The sequence below is a fragment of the Bos mutus genome, chromosome 21 (assembly GCF_027580195.1).
Source record: "Bos mutus isolate GX-2022 chromosome 21, NWIPB_WYAK_1.1, whole genome shotgun sequence".
In the NCBI taxonomy this organism is placed as follows: Eukaryota; Metazoa; Chordata; class Mammalia; order Artiodactyla; family Bovidae; genus Bos; species Bos mutus.
This window is the reverse complement of record NC_091637.1, coordinates 23,565,545-23,591,548: the sequence shown is the minus strand read 5'-3', so window position 1 is coordinate 23,591,548 and position 26,004 is coordinate 23,565,545. Positions and strand designations below refer to the sequence as shown.

The window sequence follows — 26,004 nt, the reverse complement described above, 5'->3', positions numbered from 1 at the left end:
ATCGTGAGGATCAAATTAAACTATGTAAGAAAAAGTGTCTGACATGTAGTTAACATTGGCTGAAGGATAAAGGGAGATGACCCTACTCTCCAGCCATCCTTTTCTTCATTGGAAGCTATGATCTCTACATCACTTCCTTCTTCTTTAGGGCAAAGCATTGGCAAAGGGATTAACAGTAGAAAAAACAATTTCAGTACAACAAAATATCCGTGCAAGCTTTAGGAATAATTGTGGCAGAAGGGTGCTTAGTGACTAGAGAAAAAAGTTTAAAACATTTAATACTTTTGAATAATTTCTGCAAAGGAAGAGCAGCTGGATCTCAGAGACAGATCTCTAAAGGGAGCTAGTAGAGCTGGGGGCATGCTGCTGGCAAGTCCAAGCTCTGTCTGCCTGCTCTAGGGCTGAGGCTAAAGTTAGCAAAGATGCATGCCTGCCTGTGTGAAAACCTGGTGCTTCTCATCCTTGCTTTTCATTATGGCCCCTTCATGTCTGTTACTGCTCTGAATCTGGCCAACTGAAGCTGTTTTTGGCTGAGATTTTCCATGGGCCATATGGAAGCACTTCCCTATAATGATGCTTTGTGTAAAAAAAAATGTGGGAAATGAAGCCACGTCTCTCCCTGAGTGTGCATCCCCAGGCCTGCAGAGTCCACCAGGCTCCTTGGGCCTCACCTTGCCAAGCCGTCATTCCTATCTTCCCCAAGTCTCACGCTGAAGGAGGCCAGGGCAGGGAGATGCTGTTGGCACAGCCCTGCTAGCAAGAAAGTGCATGAGGCTGCTCTTGGGCCCTGTTTCCATCCTGCAGGGAGGCAGATTCAAGGTGGAAGAGCCTGGAGCCAAAACCTTCGCTGTGAGAAATATCAGAAATTAATCCACATACAACATGCACATTTCCTGTTCAGAGGGAGGAGAGAGGCTGAACTCACAACTGGCATCCATAGCTTTGGCTGTTGGAACAGAGAGCTGGAGGCCACTCAGCTTTTTAAGGAGAGAAGAGTCTAAAAACAGCAACAAAAAAGCATACACCCCTGATTGGAGCATTTGGATTTGGTACTGGGGGACTCACTTGTATTTCCAGATTTTGCCATTGTTTTGACCTTGTCCATAGAAGGACCATGCACCCCTGAGACAAATAAACAAATAAGCTCACCTTGTCTGATCTGTTTGTAGAGTTGACCCTTGAACAACACAGGTTTGAACTGCATGGTTTTCCATTTTCTTCAGCAGTAAATACTACATGAATAAATGACCTGTAGTTGGTTGGACCCACCCACGTGGAACCACAGATAACAGAGAAAGTGTATATAGAGAGCTGACTATCAGTTATACTCAGACTTTGTGGGGTTTTTTTGGCTGCGATGCCTGGCATTTGGGATCTTAGTTCCCCAACCAGGGATTGACCCAGCCCCCTGAGTTGAGAGTGCAGTCTTAACCACTCTGAAAAGTCTCTATGCTATGCTTGGATTATTGACTGGAGGGGGTTGTTGCTCCTAACTGCCGCCACCCTACCCCCTGCATTGTCCAAGGATCAACTGTACATTTTTCCTTGGTGACAGCTAAGCTTATTGATGCAGTGACACCTGAGGCTGACCTGGAACCCCACACCTTCTTACCAACCATCCTCGGGTCTCCTAGAAAATACAGAATCCTGGGCTAGGTGGACTATGGGGCTGCCTCACAGGGCAGTTCTTATAATGTTTTCTCTTCATACACTTTTTTTTTTCTCTTCATATGCTCTTTGTTTCTGTTTTGACTGTTATTTCCAAAAACCATCTGTACACTTAACTTATTCCATGACAAACAAGACTGTTATTGACTATAACAGGCTTGCTGAGGTGGTAAACAGATTGCTCTCCCTTCCTCCTGCCTTTTTATTTCATCTCTTTCTGCCTCCCTGTCTTCATCTTTGTAGGGTGAGATTCTGATTGATAGTGCTGTATGCCAGAACTGTGTCTGGCAAAAGAATATTCAAACCAAGCACCCTGTTCATTTAATTTTTTACATTAAAAAAATATTCTTGGCCCCACTGCACAGCTTGTGGGGATCTTAGTTCCCCAACCAGGAATAGAATCCTTGCCCCCTGCATTGGCAGGCAGATTCTTAATCACCGGACCACCAGGGAATTCCCAGACTCCATTCATTTTCATGGGATATTTAATTCACAAGAGTGAGCATGGCATGGAAGGAGATCCCAAGATTGAAAATGAAAGCCCTTGCTTTCACCCTCGCCTTGCTCTTCCACATGTTTTTTTTATGCATCTTCTATGTCCTTTGCAAAGAAAAACAAGAGGACAATGACATGTAGGTTCTGTTAAGAAGGAATGTTATGGAGTCTGTTTTTCACAGAGTAGCCACACTGGCCAGGAATTCCTGGCTTAATACCTCTTTGTAAATTGCCTTTTATTTACACTTATTTTAAAATCCATACCACTTCTCATGACTTTCAAAGTCTTATGTATTTGGCTTTTATGTCATGTCATGTGTGCTGTCTTGCCTTCATTCACTAGTCTGTAGTAATCTCGATTTTCTGGAAGATTTTTGACTTCCCAGGGACCTTTTCCTCCATGGCTTTTGTACTGACCAATCCCTGAGCCTAGAACACACTTCTCCTAGCTCTTAACTTGGCTGTCTCTTTCTCAATCTTGAGCTTAAGCATCACCTCCTCAGAGATATTTTCCTTGACCAATCTGCCTAAAGTCAGCCCTTCTGTTTTCTATTTCCTTCTTAGCCTTTATTGCAAGAGGTAATTGTTTGATTTACAGTTGACTCTTAAGTAACATGGGTTTGAACTGCACAGGTTCACTTATATGCAAATTTTTGTCAATAGTACATACTACAGTACCGACATGATCCTCAGCTGGGTGAATCCCCGGATGTGGAAACTTAGATACAGATACAGAGAGATAACTATAAATTATACCCAGATTTTCAACTGCATGTAGGGTCAGGGCCCTTTACCCCTGTGTTGTTCAAGAGAGAGCTGTATTTGTTTGCTTAATTCATCTCTCCTGCTGGTCATATGTTGCAAAAGTGGACTCTGTATCATTTTCATCATTTTATTCCTGGAGCTTGTAGGGTACCGAGCACATCAGAGGAGCTCAATAAATGTTGCACGAATGAATACAGGTTCTTCACTGGAAATAGCTCTGCTTCCCGTTATGTTTTCAGTGAGACTAAATATAGTGCAACAGAATTTTGGGACTAGAATTTTTGGACTAGGGTAATAACCTCTTCTTGGCCACTGTCTGTGATCTTAGGCAAGATCACAGGAACTTGGACTTTTTCATCTGTGTCCTGAATGTGTTAGCACAAATCATGTCTAAGACATCTTTTAGTTCTGAAAATCTATTAAATATATTTGTACTTTATTCCTTATTTTAAAAAGCACAGACCTTGAGGTGGAATGCAGGTCAGAGAAGTTAGTCCTAGGATCTCATAGGAAGAAGTTTACAAAGCTCTAATGAAAAGTTTCCACAGAGATGGCTTGTCTTCCTAAAGAGCTCAGGAAATTTTACATGTTTATATTGGTTTACATGGGCTTCTCAACTCGAAATTCCCTGTCTTTGGTGATAAGGATGCCTTCTACCCTCAGTACAGGGAGGTACCTTCCCCTGGAAGCTTTATCTCCTGCTTTCATCCAGTGGAGGGACACAGTGTCCTTGCACTGGATGTTTCTTAGTACCTTTAATTCAAAATAATCAGTTCAGTTCAGTTCAGTTACTCAGTCATGTCTGACTCTCTGCGACCCCATGGACTGCAGCATGCCAGGCCTCCCTGTCCATCACCAACTCCCGGAGTTTACTCAAACTCATCTCCATTGAGTCTGTGATGCTATCCAACCATCTCATCCTCTGTCATCCCTTTCTTCTCCCTCCATCAATCTTTCTCAGCATCAGGGTCTTTTCCAACGAGTCAGTTCTTCACATCAGGTGGCCAAAGTATTGGAGTTTCAGCTTCGACATCAGTCCTTCCAATGAACACTCAGGACTGATCTCCTTTAGGATGGACTGGTTGGATCTCCTTGCAGTCCAAGGGACTCTCAAGAGTCTTCTCCAACAACACAGTTCAAAAACATCAATTCTTCAGTGCTCAGCTTTCTTTATAGTCCAACTCTCACATCCATACGTGACTACTGGAAAAACCATAGCCTTAACTAGGCAGACCTTTGTTGGCAAAGTAATGTCTCTGCTTTTTAGTATGCTGTCTAGGCTGGTCATAACTTTCCTTCCAGGGAGCAGGCATCTTTTAATTTCATGGCTTCAGTCACCATCTGCAGTGATTTTGGAGCCCCCCAAAATAAAGTCTGCCACTGTTTCACTGTTTCTCCATCTATTTGCCATGAAGTGATGGGACTGGATGACACGATCTTAGTTTTCTGAATGTTGAGCTTTAAGCCAATTTTTTCACTCTCCCTTTTCACTTTCATCAAGAGGCTCTTTAGTTCTTCTTCACTTTCTGCCATAAGGGTGGTGTCATCTGCATATCTGAGGTTATTGATATTTCTCCTGGTTGGCAATCTTGATTCCAGCTTGTGCTTCATCCAGCCCAGCATTTCTCATGATGTACTCTGCATATAAGTTAAATAAGCAGGGTGACAATATGACATACTCCTTTTCCTATCTGGAACCAGTCTGTTGTTCTATGTCCATCTAGCTGTTGCTTCCTGGTCTGCATACAGATTTCTCAGGAGGCAGGTCAGGTTGTCTGATATTCCTATTTCTTTCAGAATTTTCCAGTTTTTTTGTGATCCACACAGTCAAAGGCTTTGGCATAGTCAATAAAGCAGAAATAGATGTTTTTCTGGAACTGTCTTGCTCTTTTGATGATCCAGCAGATGTTGGCAATTTGATCTCTGCTTCCTCTGCCTTTTCTAAAACCAACTTGAACATCAGGAAGTTCACGGTTCATGTATTGCTGAAGCCTGGCTTGGAGAATTTTGAGCATTACTAGTGTGTGAAATGAGTGCAATTGTGTGGTAGTTTGAGCATTCTTTGGCCTTGCCTTTCTTTGGGATTGAATGAAAACTGACCTTTTCCAGTCCTGTGACCACTGCTGAGTTTTCCAAATTTGCTGACATATTGAGTGTAGCACTTTCACAGCATCATCTTTTAGGATTTTAAATAGCTCAACTGGAATTCCATCACCTCCACTAGCTTTGTTTGTAGTGGTGCTTCCTAAGGCCCACTTGACTTCACATTCCAGGATGTCTGGCTCTAAGTGAGTGATCATATCATCGTGATTATCTGGATCATGAAGATCCCTTTTATACAGTTCCTCTGTGTATTCTTGCCACCTCTTAATATCTTCTGCTTCTGTTAGGTTCATACCATTTCTGTCCTTTATTGAGCCCATCTTTGCATGAAATGTTCCCTTGGTATCTCTAATTTTCTTGAAGAGATCTCTAGTCTTTCCCATTCTATTGTTTTCCTATGTTTCTTTGCATTGATTGCTGAGGAAGGCTTTCTTATCTCTCCTTGCTATTCTTTGGAACTCTGCATTCGAAGGGGAATATCTTTCCTTTTCTTCCTTGCTTTTCACTTCTCTTTTCACAGCTATTTGTAAGGCCTCCTCAGATAGCCATTTTGCTTTTTTGCATTTCATTTTCTTGGGGATGGTCTTGATCCCTGTCTCCTGTACAATGTCATGAACCTCTGTCCATAGTTCATCAGGCACTCTGTCTATCAGATCTAGTCCCTTAAATCTATTTCTCACTTCCACTGTATAATCATAAGGGATTTGATTTAGGTCATACCTGAATTGTCTAGTGGTTTTCCCTACTTTCATTAAGTCTGAATTTGGCAATAAGGAGTTCATGATCTGAGCCACAGTCAGCTCCCCATCTTGTTTTTGCTGACTGTATACAGCTTCTCCATCTTTGGCTGCAAAGAATATAATCAATCTGATTTCAGCGTTGGCCATCTGGTGATGGCCATGTGTAGAGTCTTCTCTTGTGTTGTTGGAAGATGGTGTTTGCTATGACCAGTGCTTTCTCTTGGCAAAACTCTATTAGCCTTTGCCTTGCTTCAGTCTGTACTCCAAGGCCAAATTTAACTGTTATTCTGGGTGTTTCTTGACTTCCTACTTTTGCATTCCAGGCCCCTATGATGAAAAGGACATCTTTTTTGGGAGTTAGTTCTAAAAGGTCTTGTAGGTCTTCATAGAACCGTTCAACTTCAGTTTCTTCAGCATTCTTCAGCAGCCTGGTCAGGGCATTACAGCTTCTTCAGCATTACTAGTCAGGGCAATCACAGGACTTGGATTCCTGTGATTTTGAATGGTTTGCCTTGGAAACAAACAGAGATCATTCTGTCGTTTTTGAGTTTGCATCAAGGTACTGCATTTTGGACTCTTTTGTTGACTATGATGGCTACTTCATTCCTTCTAAGGGATTCTTGTCCACCGTAGTAAATATAATGGTCATCTGAGTTAAATTCACCCATTCCAGTCCGTTTTAGTTCGCTGATTCCTAGAATGTCAACATTCACTCTTGCCATCTCCTGTTTGCCCACTTCCAACTTGCCTTGATTCATGGACCTAATAATCCAGGTTTCTATGCAATATTGCTCCTTACACCATTGGACCTTGCTTCCATCACCAGTCCCATCCACAACTGGGTGTTGTTTTTGCTTTGGCTCTGTCTCTTCATTCTTTCTGAAGTTATTTCTCCACTGGTCTCCAGTAGCATATTGGACATCTACCTACCTGGGGAGTTCATCTTTAAGTGTCCTATCTTTTTCCCTTTTCATACTGTTCGTGGGGTTCTCAAGGCAAGAATACTGAAGTGGTTTGCCATTCCCTGCTCCAGTGGACCATGTTTTGTCAGAACTCTCCACCATGACCCGCCTGTCTTGGGTGGCCCTACATGGCATGGCTCATAGTTTCATTGAGCTAGACAAGGCTGTGGTCCATGTGATTAGATTGGTTAGTTTTCTGTGATTGCGGTTTTCAGCCTGTCTGCCCTCTGATGGAGAAGAATAAGAGGCTTATGGAAGCTTCCTGATAGGACAGACTGACTGAGAGGGAAACGGTTCTGTTCTGATGGGCGGGGCCATGCTCAGTAAATCTGTAATCCAATTTTTCTTGATGGGTGGAGTTGTGTTCCCTCCCTGCTGTTTACCTGGGCCAAACTATGGTGGAGGTAATGAAGATAATGGTGACCTCCTTCAGAAGGTCCCATGCATGTACTGCTACACTCAGTGCCCCCAACCCTGCAGCAGGCCACCACCAACTCACGCCTCCGATGGAGACTTCTTGTGCACTCACAGGCAAGTCTGGGTCAGTCTCTCGTGGGGTCACTGCTCCCTTCTCCTGGGTCTGGGTGCACAAGGTACTGTTTGAGCCCTCCAAGAGTCTTTTTTAATTCCTGTGTAAGTCCTCGCAGCTCTGTGGTGGGGTTAAAAGTGACCTCCTCCAAGAGGGTTTATGCCATACCCAAGTCTGCTGCACCTAGAGCCCCTGTCCCTGTGGCAGTCCACTGCTGACCTGTACCTCCATGGAAGATGCTCAGACACAGTTCTATCTCAGTCTCTGTGGAGTCCCCGGGTCCTGGTGCGCACAAGGTTTGTTTGAGCCCTCTTAGCATCTCTGGCGGGAATGGGATTTGATTCTAAACATGAATTTGCCTCTCCTACCATCTTGCTGGGGCTTCTCCTTTGTCCTTGGATGTGGGGTATCTCCTCACAGTTGCTCCAGCGCCTACCATCTTACTGGGGTTTCTCTGACCTTGGATGTGGGGTATCTCCTCAAGGCTGGTCCAGCGAAGCACAGCCGCCACCAGCTGTATGCCAATAACTGGTATACCAAAATGGCATATTTGGGGGTATCCCATTACAGAGTCAGAGGCAAGTTGCCATTTAGTCCTTACCAGGCTCTGGATTTCTTAGCTGCAGAGTAAAGGGCAGAGAAGAAGGGTTATACTCTGATTCTGGGAAACATCGGACAGAACAATGTTGTCAGGTGCTGTATGTAAAATAGAACCCTCTCTTGTTTAGTAGCTAAGTTGTGTTTGACTCTTTTGAGACCCCATGGACTGTAGCCCATCAGGCTCCTCTGTCCATGGGATTTTCCAGGCAAGGATACTGGAGTGGGTTGCCATTTCCTCCTCCAGAGGATCTTCCCAACCCAGGGATCAAACCCGTGTCTCCTGCATTGGCAGGCAGGTTCTTTACTGCTGAGCCACCAGGGAAGGCCACAGCTCCCTCTGCCACTTGCTATTCAAAACTAGTCCTGGAAACCAGCACAGTAACATGTACTGTTAAACACTCTGTCTGTTACATATTCTTCTGGGGTAAAGGCATTTTAAGCCATTAAAGATCTATACCTCCAGATTGGGAGCAGATGTTTCTACATAGATACCAAGGCTGATAGCTAAGGACACTCATTTGCAGATGCAGCAATAAACACCATACGTGATGTAGCACATGAGCAGCTCAGGGCAGGGATGTAATTACAGCAGAGGTGTAGAAATTGGGTTTCAGCTTGCAGCAGTTTCTCTCACCGAATCCAATCCCTGCCGAGTCCCCTGTCTGCTTTTAAAGGATGGTTGTTAATTTCTGATTTTTATTTTGCCCAACTTTGTTCCTTGGCACGTGTCATTTGTCCCACCTCTGTGTCAAAAGGAAGTATATGATCAGCCTTGCATTTTCAGAATCCATGTAGCCACACGCTGGCTTTCTCTTCGAAAGAGTCCTAGTCTCCCAGTCCTCCAGCACACCAACAAAGGCACAGACAAATTAAATCAAACTTGACTATCCACGGACTTCCCTGGTGGTCCAGTGGTTAGGACTCTGTGCTTCTGATGCAGGAAGTGCAGGTTCTATCCCTGGTCAGGAGACTAAGATCCCACATACCATGGTGCAAGACCAAGAAGTAAAAACGAGACAGAACAAAACTTGACTACCCTAATTTGGAAAGCTGTCAACCCCTGTTCTATACAATGTTGTTTTAGGTTAAATGATGCCAAGTGGTTATATGTGTGTAAGAGTATTAATAAATACCATTTTTGTGTTTATGTTTTTCAATTTATGAAATGCTTTCACACTCGTTATCTCATTTTAAAGGAAGATAAGTATTATTTTCCGTTTTTTCATAGAATTATTATTAGCATTAACATTTATTCGATACTTTTCTTCTTTAAAAGCTTTAAAAAAAAGCTCCTCTATTCTTTGGGAATGGAGAGAAGATGGAGGGTGGTGTGTGTGTGTGTGTGTGTGTGTGTGTGTGTGTGTGTGTGTGTGTTTGAGCCTGAAAGAGCAGAATAATTAAAAATGCAAGGTCAAAAAATAATATGACATATACATGACCGAAAGTTTTGTTCAGCAAAATACCCAACCAAATTAAAAATAAAAAATAAAAAACCAGAAATGGTAAAGTGGAAATGAGATTGTCAAAGTGAGGGTAATAGAAGAGTTCATCTCTTTTCTTGTGTTACGTTGGAATGTATATATTTAGGTGGGTGCAGTTCTAATTTGACTTTATAGTGCAAATAAATGATCTGGTATAAATTGCAGTCCTCCTGGGCTGAAACTGATGTTTATTGATTAGTTAATATTGTGTGGACAGTTTATTTCCTATACATTTTGCTACTTAGCAAAGCGGTGATCTCTGCGGCAGGAAATGAGACATAGAAAAAATATGATGGAACAGCTGGATTTGAGCGTTTATGTGTAGGAGGGAAGTCAGTGGAAGCAAACTTAATAGATCCTTGGGTCAGCCCAGTGATTGCAAAATCAAAGAAGTGAAGCCCGTAAAATCAAAGTGTAATGAATGTACTTGTGATGGGAGAGTGGGAGTTTATACAGTGACAACTGGGTCTCAACAGTAGAAGGGTTAAGAGTGCAGTATTTGGTTCTGACCCCAGCCCTGCTGCTTGGGAAGTCTGTGATCTTGGACAAGGCACTTAAACTTGCAAAAGTTCAGTTTTCTTAATTGTAGGAATGGCTTTTTATTAGAACAAAGGAGGCAGTTTTGTCAAGTTACTCAGGATTGTGCCTGGGGGCATCGTATGTGTTCAGCCTGGTTTTAATAACTTGCGCTTACCCAGCCCGACTGCTGGTTAAGTTTTCTTCTACATCCTTTGCATGTATTATGTTATCAAATCCTCTCAACAACTCCTTGAAACAAGTATTATTATCCTCATTTTACACATGTAACTGAGGCACAGAGAAGGTAGGAAACTTGCCCAAAGTCACACAGTGGTTGTAAGAGGTGAAGCTGGCATTCCAGCCCAGGTTGCCTGACTCTGTGGTCTGTGATCTTAGCCGTGATTCCATATTTCCTCTCCCAGTAGTTTGTAGAATAAAAAAAAAAAATGCAGAGTGTGTTGAGAAGCCCTGGAAGATGACATAGTGAGTAGCAGTATCAAGGATCTCTTACAGAAATTTCAATGGAAATGTTTTGAAGTAGTTCCAAACAATGAAGGTGTTCAACAGGAACCAGTTCCCAACACCACCACCAAATCTAGATTTCCCAGTCGTGGACCTGCTGTTATGAACATTGTTTATATGGGGTAGAGAAGAAACCTTCTGCCGTCTGCCATGTTCTCAACCATTGGATTCTATACCATTAGAGAGTATAATATTTTAAAGAGGCCCCAAAATAAGACCTGATTGGTGGCCTCATAAGCAAACTTGTGAGAGGAGGGTTTAAGTGGTGTCTACTTCACCTGTCCTGAAACACAAGATACAGCTTACTCCTGTTAGCTCCAACCTGAGGGGGATTTACCTGGAGGCCATTTGTCTGGGGTTTAAGTATCCCAGTGTAACAAGGGAGACGAGAAAGCATGTTAGCAGTGTTAATATCAAAGCTAGTAGAATCTTGCATGCATGCATGCTCAGTCACTAAGATCTGACTCTTTTTGTGACCCCATGGACTGTAGCTCACCAGGCTTCTCTGTCCATGGGATTTGCCAGGCAAGAATACTGGAGTGGGTAGGTGTTTCCTTCTCTAGGGTATCTTCCCAACCCACGGATGGAACCCATGTCTCCTGCTTGGCAGATATTTTCTTTACCACCAGCACCACCTGGAAAGCCCCAAAAATAAATATTAAAAAATGTACAAAGAAAACAATAGCCCTATAGGTCTGTAAGAAGAAATTGAAGCAAATAAAACTGTTATGAAGACTTGAACACTCTTAATAGGAACTAAGTCATGTTACATTAACAGGTATTATTGAGCATTGCATTTTGAGGGAACATACTGTCTTTTCAAACATTTATGGACCATTTACAAAAACTGATTCTGTGCTAGACTCCAAAGAAGATTGTAAAAAAACCCCAAACTCGGTAAAACAGAAACCGTTAGTAGAGACCTCACCCTGCAGCTGCGCCCGTCCATTCTTTGGTCCCTCCCATTACAGAGGAACAAGTGTCCGGCTTCCTTTCCAAGGCTAATTAATCCCTCCATCTGCATCCTGGATCCCAGCCCCCTCTGCTTCCTCAGAGATTTCACCCCACCTATTGTCTGTCTCCTTTATCCTCTTTCTCTGTCTCCTTTTCCCATCAGGGTTAAATGTGACCAGATCTCTTCCATCTTAAATGGAAATATAATTTGCAAATTATATGTGTGTGTGTATATGTGTGTGTATATATATGTGTGTATGGATAAGATATATATATCTTCCCTGGTGGCTCAACAGTAAAGAATCCATCTGCCAATGCAGGAGATGCAGGTACAACTCCTAGGTTGGGAAAATCCCCTGGGAAAGGAAATGGCAACCCACTCCAGTATTCTTGCCTGGGAAATCCCATGGACAGAGGAGCCTGACAGGCTACAGCCCATGGGGTGGTAAAAGAGTTGGACATGACTTAGCAACTCAACAACATATGTATTTTACATAATTATATATGTAATATATGTGTATGTGTATATAGATCTTTTAAACTCTCCACATCTCCAGCTGCCACCCTAATCTTTCACTTAGCTTTATTGACAACTTTTGGAAAAACTGTTTACATTTCCTGTGTCTCCTTTTTTGTCAATTTATTCCTCAGATGGCAGCCTCCTGTGCTTACTGCCCAGTTGATACTGTCTTTATGAATCCCATTAGCAAGGTTTTTACTGCTTCATCCAAAAGGCACTTGAAGCCCCCAGTGGAAGAGCATTTAGTGCTGCTGGCCCCTCCCTCTTTAAAATTCTCTTCCTCATCAGGGTTCTCTCTCTATTTCTGGTCAGAGCTAGAATTGTGCTTTTCTGCAGAATGGTGGAGAAATCCTGAAAAGTTGTGACTGTAGAACCACCCTGCTTCCTGTCCTAAAGCCCTGGAGTTTTCCCTCACTCTACCCTGGTTCACTGCTGTCGGAAACACAGCTCACAGATGCTCCATAGCAGCATCACACAGAGGCTGCTGGATGGACACATTTTTGGGCTCCACCGTAAGCTGGTGGGACAGGATTTCTGTGGGAGGAACAGGAATCTGTGTTTTAATAAGTTCTCAAGGTAATTCTGAGAGGTGCTGCTCTGTAAAAGTACCACAAGGACATGAGATGTATCAAATATTAATATACTATGGAAAGTTACAGAAACAGACGGGAATTGCAGTTTAGGAGAGATGGCATTTAAAACTGTACAGTGGAGATAAGTTTTCTGTAATCTAAGGCTGTTAAATCCTTAGGTGAGGACTCTTACAGATTGCTGCCTTCCCAGCCTTGCCCAGCTGCCCTGCAATGTGCGTTTCCCAACAAGGTAGTATTGTAAGCAACTGGGGGTTCACTTCCCTCTACACAGCCATGTATTTCCCCCAAGTGTGAACCATCTGACTGAAATAAAGTGCCAGGGTTTCTAGTCTGAGAGGTTTCACTTGAGTGTTTAATGGTCAATGAATGGCAGTTGGAATGTGTACACACACACACACATACATACACAGGATAAATGCTCTTCAAAGACACCACAGTCTAAGTTCACAAAGATTTTCTAAGAGAGTTACTTAGCCCAGTTGATCTCCCCGAAGAGGATTTCTTAGCAAAGATTTCTTATTTATTATTTTCAAAACAATTTTCGTTACATAGATGTCTCTCTTGATGTTGTTATTGTTTAGTCACTCAGTCATGTTTGACTCTTTACAACCCCATGGACTATAGCCTGCCAGGCTCTTCTGGCTATGGGATTTTCTCAAAGAAGAGTACTGGAGTGGGTTGACATTTCCTTCTCCAGGGGTTCTTCCTGACCCAGAGATCAAACCCGGGCCTTCTGCATTGGCAGGTGGATTCTTTACTGCTGAGCCACCAAGGAAGCCCTGGCCAGTGTAGCTATTCTGTCAAAAAGCCTCCATAACATTCCTTCTCAACAGATGTGTCTCTTATTTAGACCATTTATTTTTTCATAATATTGACTTTGTAAAGTGTTCATCCCGTTTGTCTTATAGAATTTTCCATCTTCTGGGTTTATCTGATTGCCACTTTATTTGTGGATCTCTCTCAATATTTCCTATAAACAGAGCAGTGAGGTCCAAGGCTTGATTGGAACTGGACTGAACATCTGTTCAGGTAGGAGCACATCAACGATGGTACAAAGTGCTTTATGTTGCATCACATCAGGAAGTCTGTGACATAGCAGTGTTGAGTTTGATCAGTGGTCTAAGGTGGGGAAACAGATCACTATCTTACGCAGATCCATGTTTCCTTGTAAGAAGCCTACAGAATGTTATCTCAAGGTGTTAAATATCCTGTTTTGCAACAGTTTCTCACATGGGGTTTAGCATCTATTGTTGACCCTTGCTTGAAATAGTGCTTAGTGCTTATTCTGGGGTTTGGTTGCACATGGCAATTTTCTAATTCTTTCCTTACCTCTGTATTTACTTTCTGATATTCTTCTGTGAAGAAGCTCCCCAGTCTTTTTTGTTTTTCCTTTCTCACTCTGAATTCAGAGATTTTTTGTTTTTAAATGTTTTGTCATATTATAGACACTATTCATCTGGGCTGCATATTGTCCAAAATGTGGCCAGTGGGAGCAGTTCAAGCTGAACCCTTTTGACATAATTCCTTTGGACTTTAAACACTGCTTTGCGTTCTGAAATAACAACAGGGTGTTCTAGGCTCACTTTGAATTTTTTTTCCTTCTCCAGACCTAGAATTGCCTGTTGTTGTTTTTTTTTTTTCCATGAAGTCTTGATTCTTTTTATTGGGGAATGGTATTTAGAGCCCAAGACATAGGCAATACTTACTGTCACTGGGGAATCTTTGCTTCCAAGCCCTTTTCATTGCAAAGAACTTTGAAAGTATAGAAGAAAGAAAAATGAAGACCATGTATCTGTGGACCTATTTAAAGCTTATTTTATGATTTCCTTATTTTTATCATTTTAAAATAGAGATATTTCTCACGGAAGTCAGCAAATAAAAAATTAAATTGTCTGTACTGTGTATTCATCAACAAAATATTATTGACTCTTTTACCTTAAATAATGACACAATGAAGTATACAGGTTTTTGGTTATTGTCCTTTGGATTTTGGCCAGCCTCAGCTTATTTTTTTAATATAAATTTATTTATTTTAATTGGAGGTTAGTTACTTTACAATATTGTTATGGTTTTGCCATACATCATCATGAATCCACCACAGGTATACACATGTTCCCCATCTTGAACCACCCCCTCCCTCCCCATACCATCAGCAAAAGAGACACAGATGTATAGAACAGTCTTTTGGACTATGTGGGAGAGGGAGAGGCTGGGATGATTTGGGAGAATGGCATTGAAACATGTATAATATCATATATGAAACCAACCTCAGCTTATTAAGAATTGTTATTCTTCTGACTCCATTTGGAGATCCTTGTCACTCTCTATTACTGGAGATGCCATCATAAAATCTGAAGGCACTGGAAAATTTCCTAAATAATTTAAAAAAATAACATTGTAAGAAAAAATACATTTTTATTATATAAAATTGGAAAATACAGAACAAAGCATAAAAAGCACATTATGTATGATGTTGGCTGTGGGTATGTCATATACACACTTTGTTATTTTGAGATATGTTCTTTCTATGCCTAATTTGTTGAGTTCTTATTCTTATCATTATTGAATTTTGTCAAATGGTTTTTCTGTATTGAGATGATAATAGGATTTTTCTTTTATTCTATTAACGTGATGTATTATATTGATTGATTCATATTTGATGAACTGTCCCATCTCCTTACATCCCAGAAGTAAAGCCCACTTGATCATGGTGTATGATCATTTTAAAGTGCTGCTGAAGTTGGTTTGCCAGTATTTTATTGAGACTTGTTGCATCTATATTCATTAGGAATGTTGGTCTCTAGTAACTTTTTTCTTCTTGAATTTTAAGTAGTTATATTATCTACAACCAAGGTTTTAATTTTTTTTATTTCCAATATATATTCCTCTAATTTATTTTCTACTTACACTGACAAAGATAAGAGTGTAGGGGGAAAATGATAATAATTTTTGTTGTGTTCCTAACCATGGTGGAAATAATTCTAATATTTCACCATTAAATCTGCTCATGGCTTCTGATTCTTTATTAAACTGAGGGTGTTTCTTTCTGTCCTTGGTTTTAAAAGGAATCTTATTGTAATGCATGCTGAATTTCATCAGATACCTTTTTATATTCATTAAAATGTTCATAATATTTAACTCACTTGATTTGTTAATATAGCTAATTATATTAGTACTTTTTCTGATGTTGAATCAATCATTCATTTTTATAATATACTGTATTTAGTCATAATGTGTGATCCTTAGGATAGAGTTCTGAAATTTGCCTTGTTGTATTTATTATTTTTACATCCATAGTGATAATTAAGTTTTAGTTTACATATTTATTTATGTGATCTCTGTGTTTGGTTTGGGTATCAGTTATTTTAGCTGGTATTCACCAACTGGGAAGCTTTCAGTTTCCTATTATCTGCAACCTGCTTGTTTGCTTAAGGTTTTACAAAACTTATCCAGCAAAATATTTTGGCCCTGGTCCTTTATTTTCTTTTTTTCCTCTGTAAATAATATTTTTAGCTTTTAAAAAAATTAATTTTAAAAGTAACTCATTGGTGCATTTTTATTACAGAAAACAAAAAATATAGAACTACGTTTCCATTCAGGCACTCCCAGAATTCTTTTCTTTCCTGGGAGGAAACCACTGTCAATGGTTTGATGAGAGAGAATGGAGAGTAATTATTTAGTGGGCTCAGACTTTCAGTTTTGCAAAATGAGAAAAGTTCTAGAGATAGATTGTGATAATATGTCTTACCCCATCCCCTGCCAAAAACCATCCTACTTTCTGTCTCTATGAACTTAACATACCTCATATAAATGGAATCATATATATCCTTTTGTGACTGGCGTATTTCACTTAGCATAGCATCTTTGTGGTTTATCTGTGTGTCATAGCATGTGTCAGAATTGTCTTACTTTTTAAAAAAATACTTAAAAAATTTTTTTTTTCATTTTGGCCACCCCAGACCTTTGTTGCAGCATGCAGGCTTTCTCTAGTTGCAGTATGTGGTATGTGGGTTTCTCTTGTAGCACACCAACCTTAGAGCACATGGACTCGGTAGTTGCAGTGTGCTGACTTAGTTGACTTGAGGCATGTGGAATCTTAGTTCCCCCACCAGGGACTGAATCTGCGTCCCCTGCATTGTAAGGCAGATTCTTAACCACTGGACCACCAGAGAAGTCCTAGAATTGCCTTACTTTTTAAGGCTGAAAAATATCCCATTGTATATATTTACCACGTGATAGCTTCCACTCATCAGTGAATGGACACTTAGGTTGATTTCATCTTTGGCTGAAATAATGCTGCTGTGAATGGCATGTGCAAATATCTGTATGAGTCCCTGATTTCAGTTCTTTGGGGTGTACCCAGAAGTGGAATTGCTGAATCATGTTGTAACTCTATATTTAATGTTTTGAGTAACTGTTTTCCATAGTGATTGAAAAATTATTTTGTATTTCCATCAGCTGTTCACAAGGGTTCTAATATCTTCACATCCTGACCAACACTTGTTATTTTTTTTGTTTGTTTGTTTTAATAATGGCCATCCTAGTGAGTGTGACAGAGAAGGCAATCCACCCCACTTGAGTTGCTCTTGCCTGGAAAATTAGTAATGTTAGGCCTGTTTCTTTGTGCAGTCCATGGGGTATATCCTCAAACAAGACTGTCTATTTCAGTTTCATGCATTGGAGAAGGAAATGGCAATTTTTTTCCAGTGTTCTCACCTGGAGTATCCCAGGGATTCTGGATCCTGGTGGGCTGCCCCCTTATTTGGTCACACAGATTTACGGACATATTCTCCCGACTGCATGCAGTGAGTTTGTCTAGTGATATCTCTTTTGACGGTTTGATTTAATTTTGAATGATTAGTGACGTTTGAGCCTGTTTCTTTGTGCTTATTGACATTTTGACATCATTTTCAAGAAAAATGTCTATAATTAGTCCTTTAATTTTTTTTTTGAAAAAAAGAGATTGGGGATGATTTTTAACTGTCATTGTTGTTGTACAGTTGTGAAAAACTGAATGATCTGTTTGAATATTAACAACATGATTTTATTTTCAGATTTAACAGATATTTTCTCCCACTGAAAAGCAAGTCACTCTATTGATATACACCCTTTGACGGAAAAGTTTAATTTTGATGGAGTCAGTTTATGTTTTTCATCTGTTACCTATGGTTTTGACATCATAATCAATCAAGAAAGAGATGTAGCTTTATTTTTAACTTGCTTTTTCTTTTCTTTTTTTTTTAAAGGAAAAGGAGATTCAAAGATGTTTAATTTAACTATTATGTTGTGTACAGTTGTGAAAGTGAATGAAGGACAGTTAGGCTCACAACTGATGTTGATTTCAAATAAACAGCATTGTTCAAAGAAAAGCAAATTACATAAGAATATACCCATAAGATGCATTTTCTTTCTTTTTAACCAAATCCCAAACAAGCAAAATTAATTAATTTGCTTGTAGAGGATACATTACCACAAATGATTCAACTAGATTAGGGAAAACAAAGGATTGTTCTTATCTAACACTGGGTAAAAATATATATTAACTTGCTTTTTTCATCAATCAGTATATATGTTAGCAGTCTTTCCACATCAAGTAATGTGGCCTCCTAGTGTTACTTTTGGTTATCAGTTGTAGAGTATTCCTTCAGGGCTTCCTAGGTGATGCTAATGGTAAAGAATGCACCTGTCAATGCAGGAGATGCAAAAGACACAGGCTCAATCCCTGGGTTGGAAAGATCCTTAGCCTGGATGTGTCACTGTTTATCTAACTCCCCCCCAAATAGTGAGCATTTAAATAGTGTTCATTTTTTTACATGTATGTGTGTCAAAAACAAACAAATATAAAATCAGGAAAGGATATTTATCACAGTGCTAGAAGTGATCTCTGGGCAGTTGGATTGGAAATAGCTTTATTTTGTCTGGAATGCTTTTTGAATTTTCTAATTTTAATAGTAAATAAGTATTTTTATTTGATAAAACTTATAAACAAGTCAATAAACATAGTGACATCCTTTGATTCAACAACTTCACCCAGAGGCTATCAAAAACTCTTCTCTGTAAGTTAAACAAACAAAACACAACATCTGCTTGAAGTAATTCATATTGTTGATGATGTACTAATATCATTAATCATCCAACTTGATGAAAATAGTGAGACTTTAAATAGTGTTCATTTTTTTACATGTATGGTTTATTAAAACAAAAAATATAAAATCAGAATGGATATTTATCATGAAAAAAAATCTGTTTTTTTGTCTGGGCAGTTGATTTCCAAATAAATAATTATTTTGTCTGGAATACTTTTTGAATTTTTGGCAGAGAACCATGTAAAGTATTTTACTTTTTGTAAAACCATATTGTCTTCAATAAACATAGTGACATCCTTTGATTCAACAACTTCACCCAGAGACTATAAAAAATTCTCTGTAAGTTAAACAAACAAACAAAAGACACAGCCCACTGCAGGCTAATTCATATTGATGATGATGCAAATACATTGGAGTCATAAACCTTTCCTTCAAATGACAGGGGATAGAAAAGTCAGATACCCTGGATTATTATCAGTCATGTCTGACTTTATTTCAGACCCCAGGGACAGCAGCCCAAAGAAATCTACAGGGGCCAGAGATGTTTTCCAGGCAAGATTGTCTGGAGTGGGGTGCCATTGCCTTCTCCATTTGTAGGGCACAAGCAGCCTCAAATGAATGAGTATGACCTTAGGGCCCTAGTTTGTGGACTCACTCAAGTTGATCAGTACATTTATTTAAATTTTTCTTTAATATTTAAAAAAATAGATTGGTCAAAGAATTTCTTCAGTATTTTTAAAGTAAAAGAAACATTTCTTATTTTCACCAGGAAGTTTATTTAATAATGTATTTACCATTTTGTTCCATTACTTTCTTCCATTTTCCAGGCAACTTCATAATCCCATATTCTCAAAACTTTTAATCTTTTTGAGCAGAGAACTGTTCTAGGTGCTTTTTATAGTCTTCCAGGAATTGAAAATTTTTCCTGAAGCAAACATTGTAAAGACCAAATTGAAAGGACATCTGAAGCAGCAGTGTCTGGTGAATATGGCAGATGAGTCAGAACTTCCCAGCCAAGATATAACAGTTTTTGCCTTAGTCATCAAACATGCAATCTTGCATTATCCTGATGGAAGATTGTGGGTTTTCTGTTGACTAATTCAGTACACTTTTCATCGAGTGTTGTCTTCAATTGGTCTAATGGGAGCCTTACTTGTTGAAATTAATCATTTGGTTTTTTGAAAGAAGCTCATTATAGAGGACTCCCTTCCCATTCCACCATATCACCCAATATCACCTTGTTTGGCTGAAGACCGGTCTTTGGTGTTGTTGATGGGTTCTTTTCCCTTGCCCCATGATCTCTTCTGTTCCACATTATTGTACAGCATCCCCTTTTTATTGCCTGTCACAATTTGTTTTTAAAAATGGGATTTTTGTTACATTTAAGAAGAGAATCATATGCAGAGTCAAGAAGATTATTTTTGCTTAACTTATGTGGAACCCAAACATCAAAATGATTAACATAAATAAGCTGGTTTTTTCAGCACTTGATTTGGATATTTGGGTATGTTGGTTATCTCTTCGTGGTATAATGTAGATTGTTCTCAATAACTCTATTTGATTGCTATCAACTAACTGATCTACTGGATCATGGAACATTGTCCAGCTAGAAATTTGAGCACAAAACTTCACAAACCACTTTTGACACATTCAATTAATCACAGCACCTTCTCCATACACTGCACAAATCTTGTTTTGCTTCTCAGTTGTGTTTTTATCTTTCTTGAAATAATAAAATATATAAAGCATGATATGCTGAAAATGTTGCTTTTTTTCTTCCATTTTTATTATTAACATGGCTACACAAAAATTCACCAGTTTTGTAAGTTATTTTTTTAAATGACAGCTGTCTTAATACAGTCTAAAGAAATTGTTTCTAATGAAATTAAAGACAACTAAGGACTATTAGAGCCATCTTACAGAAAAAATGAATGTTTTGGCCAACCCAATATTTAAATGAAATTATGTGCATATATTAATATGCCTTGACACAATGACTGTTTTCTGAAGATTTCCTGACTGAAGATGGAAATGAAATACAATTAAGAACACTTTATACATGCCCTTAGTTTTGATTGAGTTGGCTTATTTCAATGGGGCTTTAGTGCAGAAGTTTTATTACATTTGTCTTGTGTTCTTTCATAGGGGAAGAAAATATAATTGCTGTTCCTTTGGGAAGTTGAAGTGTGAGAATTACAGTGAAAGGACCTGCACATCTCTGTAAGCAAGATTTAATCTTAACATTTTTCTTCTTTTCTGAAAGCTTATTTAGTAAAGAAAATGTATGTGTGTGTATACGTGTGTATACACTCTTCTTTGTATTAATGAAGAGGTCAACATCTTAATGGTTTTGCTTATCACCTTGAATAGTCTAGGTCTTCCCAGGTGGATCAGTGGTAAAGAATCTGCCTGCCAATGCAGGAGCCTCAGGAGATGTGGGTTTGATCCTGGGTCAGGAATATCCTCTGGAGAAGGGAATGGCAATCCATTCCAATATTTTTGCCAGAGAAATCCCATGGACAGAGGAGCCTGGTGGGCTACAGTCCATGGGGTTGCAAAAGAGTCAGACACAACTGAGCAGACCCACTGAAATAGTCTATATCTCTAGGGAATGATATATGATCCTGATTTTTTTAGTTCTCATGTCCTAGTGGGAAGTATACCAGTTTGGGATTAATCCCCTCACAGGAGAGGAAATCAAGTTATATGTGAAATGAACTATTTTTTTATGTGGAGGGTGAACTTAGATTCAAGAGTCTTCTGGAGATCTCAACAGTTTGGGATAAAAAATAGCAAAACAAAATTTAAAACAACAAAGCTGCATCAGTGAATACAGCTGACAAGTACAAACTCTGTTGACAACACATTACAGCCTAGATCTAGGGGGCACTGAAAGTAAACACTGGTTTCCCAGAATCCTAAGAGTTTGAAACAACAAAGGGTTGGGATTTATGTTTCTTTAGTCAAAGTTACACGGCATCTCCTCTGTCTTAGCTTTTCTGGTCTCTCAGTGGTGGTTTAGTTGATAAGTTGTGTCTGACTCTTGCAACCCCATGGACTGTAGCCCACCAGGCTCCTCTGTCCATTGGATTCTCCAGGCAGGAATACTGGAGTGGGTTGCCATTTCCTTCTCCAGGGGATCTTCCCAACCCAGAAATCAAACCTGTGTCTCCTGCATTGCAGGCAGATGATTTACCAACTGAGCTATGAGGGGAGCCCTTTCTGGTCTCTTAGGACCCAAAGAAACTGGGAATAAAGAAGTTTGTATATTTCCCTCCCAGGGTTTCCTGTGGCCATGCGATGGACTTTCTTAGTCTTTTTCTGGGGAAGTTGAGTCTCTGCCAAGACTGGGTCCCTAGCCTTGAAGAAGCTCACTGTGTTCAACTCTATCTTTCTGTAAAAAGTATAAAACACTAAGTAGTTATAAATATAACTATTTTAAAACCACACAAATCAAGGTCCACTGGATTAAAATGTGCATATTTTGCCTTTTGTTTCTCCTGAGCCACCATCTTAGATTTTCAAGTTGTAAGAATTTCTCAGGGCCACAAGTGTTGTACATTTTCTGTAGCTTTCAAGTGTGTATGTGCATGTGTGTTTATGTGTTTGTATACTTTAGATTCAATACTGATATTCTAACCAGCAATGTCCTTTGAGGAATGTTTATATCAAAATGTGTTTGTCACTAAGGATATAGATTAAAAATTAAAAAAAAAAAAAAAAGAAATTCCATAGTACATTATGGCCTAAATTAGGGAAGGAAGAGAATATGTTTAGGACAGTGAGAGTGAGCCATTATTGCAAAGTCTTTTTTTAACCCTACTTTATTTTATGAATTATGACTAAAAAGTGTGACTGATCTATTTAAAATATTAAAATGTTTAAAACCATATAATGATCAGTTCACTCAAGGCTTTCTCTAGAATGATGCATCAAAAGATTTTTTAAGACTTCTTCTGAAAATGGCTTAAAGCCCACAAGAGCTATTTCTTTTTAAAATTTATTTATTTGGCTGTGCTAGGTCTTAGTTGTGGCATGTAGGATCTTTAATTTTGGCATGTGGGATCTAGTTCCCTGACCAGGGATGGAACCTGGGCCCCTGCATTGGGAGCACAGAGTCTTAGCCACTGGGCCACCAGGGGAGTCCCAGCCCACAACTCAATGAGAATAAATCTTCATCCTTGTCAATGCCAACTTGATGTTTGAAAACAGGGGAAAATCATTTAGATCCAAATTCTGTGAATGATTTGAATGATCACGTTGTAAAATAACATTTTGGTTCAAAACTATTAAGTACTAAATATTCAGTTCAGTTCAGTATAATTCAGTAACTAGCTAAGATGAATTGCAACAGCCTCAAAACTCCATTGTTTACAGATTCAATGGGTAAATCCAAATCCTCTGTCGGCCCCAATCCCTCCCAGCATCATGAGTCAACTCTTCGCATGAGGTGGCCAAAGTACTGAGTTTCAACTTTAGCATCAGTCCTTCCAAAGAAATCCCAGGGCTGTCTCTGTTCAGAATGGACTGGTTGCATCTTTTTGGGACTCTCAAGAGTCTTCTCAACACCACAGTTCAAAAGGAAATTCTTCAGTGCTCAGCCTTCTTCACAGTCCAACTCTCACATCCATACATGACCACAGGAAAATCAGAGCCTTGACTAGATGGACCTTTGTTGGCAAAGTAATGTCTCTGCTTTTGAATATGCTATCTAGATTGGTCATAACTTTCCTTCCAAGGAGTAAGCACCAATTTCCTGCAGTCACCATCTGCAGTGATTTTGGAGCAGAAAAATAAAGTCTGACACTGTTTCTTGTTTCCCCATCTAAAAGTGGTGGGACATGCCATGATCTTAGTTTTCTGAATGTTGAAAGAAACTTTTTCACTCTCCTCTTGCAATCAAGAGGTTTTTAGTTCCTCTTCACTTTCTGCCATAAGGGTGGTGTCATCTGCATATCTGATTATTGATTGTCTTGATTCCAGCTATAGACCAGCATTTCTCATGATGTACTCTGCAAATTAAATAAGGAGGGTGACAATATACAGCCTTGACATACTCCTTTCCTATTTGGAACTAGTCTGTTGTTTCTGTCCAGTTCTAACTGTTGCTTCTGACCTGTAGGTTTCTGAGGCAGGACAGATGGTCTGGTATTCCCATCTCTTTCAGAATTTTCCAATTTATTGGATCCATACAGGGCTTTTGGAGGTCAATAAAGCGAAAAAGATGTTTTTCTGGAACTCTCTTGCTTTTTTGATGATCCAGCGGATGTTGGCAATTTGATCTCTGTTTTCTAAAACCAGCTTGAACATCTGTGAATTCATACTGAAACCTACAAAATATTCATATTTTTCAAATGAAGATGAAAACAGCCCAGATATCCATTAACAGATGAATGGGTAAATAAAATGTGGCGTATGTAGAATATTATTTGACTATAACAAAGAATGAAGTCCCTGACATGTGCTACAATAGATGTCTCTGTGCTCAGTCAAGTTCGAGTCTTTGTGACCCTGTGGACTGTAGCCTACCAGGCTCCTCTGTGCATGGGATTCTCCAGGCAAGAATACTGGAGTGGGCTACCATTTCCTACTCCAGAGGAACTTCCCTACTTAAAAATGGAACCCAAGTCTCTTATATCTCCTGCATTGGCAGGCAAGTTCTTTATGACTAACGCCACGGGAAGCCTGCTACAATAGATACGATATTTGAAAACATTGTGCTAAGTGAAAGAAAGTCAGTCACAAAAAGGCCACGTGTTATTACTATATGATTGTCTTTATATAAAGTGTCCAGTGTAAGCAAATCTAAGGAGACAGAAAGTTGGTTGGCACTTGCGTAGGGCGAGGGTGAGTTGGGTTGGTGGCAGGTCTGGGGACTGTTAATGGATATGGGGTTTCTTTGGAGAACTGGTGTCAAAAATGTTCTAAACTTAGATTGTGGTGATGGTTTCACAATTCTGTGAATATGAAACCACAAAACTATATTTTAAATGAGTGAATTTTATGGCATGTGAATTTTACAGCATATCAATAAGATATTTTAGAAAATAAAAATATGCAAAGCCTGGGCCTGATTTTCTCATGATACTAAAGACAGTTCTTTAAAATTCATCTCTAAAGAGAGCTTAATAAGCTCAAAAAACAGAATAAGTAGGCAGTAAACAGGTTTAGTAAAGATAAATACTTTGAGGTAAAATACTCATTTACATACATACCTGTTCTGACATATTAAATATAACTTTAATACTAAAGACTGGCACTGTCCCAAGAACAGAGCTCAAAAATATTCCCATTTCTCCAAAGGTGATAAGATCTCTTGCTTGGAGTATTTCTCCTTCTAAATATTCTCAAAACTGGCTCAGAAGTGTTTCTGAAAGTTGCCTTTCTCTGCTAGTGAAGAGAATGAACTGGCTTCATCTACAAAGGAATTAGTTAGCATTTCTTAACATCTTAATATAGATGTGGCTTTATTTTCTTGATTTGTACAAGTGTTTTCTTAATTTTATTCCAAAGATATAGTCCTGAAATTAAGCTGACTTTGCAGTAATAAATCATTCTTTTTAATATCTGTATTAAGTCCTACCCTCCAAAAGGCTACATCATTAAAACCTGAGGACACTCAGTAACATAATGTTAATCTCTTTGCTGTGGAATTTAATTACAGAATATCCATCTTGCATATTGCCTCAAGGTGATTAGAGCCTGAATTTCCAGTCCTTTTGCAAGCTTGGCCTCAGTATTATATCAAGCACACAGCTCCAGATTTCCCTAAAATTTCAAAAATGGAAATAATAAGAGGGTTATTGCAAAAGGATTTTATTGAATCAAAACCTCAACATGAAATATATTGACTGGCAATAAACTGGAGAAGGCAAGATGCCATAAATGGAAAACCTCCATTATTGATTATAAAAATTGTTTTTTTTTTGTTTTTTTTGGCCCTCTAAATGCTGTCTGATGACCATATACAGTAAAGTCCTTTCATACAAACAAGTTCCATCCTAAGAGTGTTTTGTAAGTCCAATTTGTTTGTAAGTCCAACAAAGTTACCCTAGGTACCCAATTAACACAATTGACTACACTGTACCAGCTACATCACTGCTATTTTATGCTTGCTTCTGGACATCCTGGGCTTGAAATAAAGATGCTGTACTGCTGTACTTGCACACAGCATGATCACTTGTAGAGGATGCAGACATGTGACAATGTACACCAGACATGTGAACTAACTTATTGATTGGACATGTGAACACACATTCTGATCTCTGAAAGTTTGCAACTTGAAGGTTTATATTTAGGGGACTCACTGTATAGAGATGTATAAATATAAGCATGAGCATAATGACTCATCAAAGGAAATGGATGCTGAGTAAAGTGTGCATACACTATAAAATACAACTCGAAGGATAAGTTTGATGTATTTATAACCAAGGCAGCCATGCTAAATGCTCATTACATGTTTACCTA

General features: G+C 39.2%; 1 protein-coding gene across 1 annotated transcript in view; it reads left to right on the top strand.

Annotated features, from left to right (window-relative positions):
- LOC102286063 (ADAMTS-like protein 3) overlaps positions 1 to 26,004 on the top strand; it is a 224,963-nt gene that overhangs the window by 169,177 nt on the left and 29,782 nt on the right. The window contains 1 exon segment of the mRNA XM_070358133.1: positions 20,683 to 20,757. Within this exon segment, the coding sequence (XP_070214234.1) occupies positions 20,683 to 20,757 (75 nt within the window).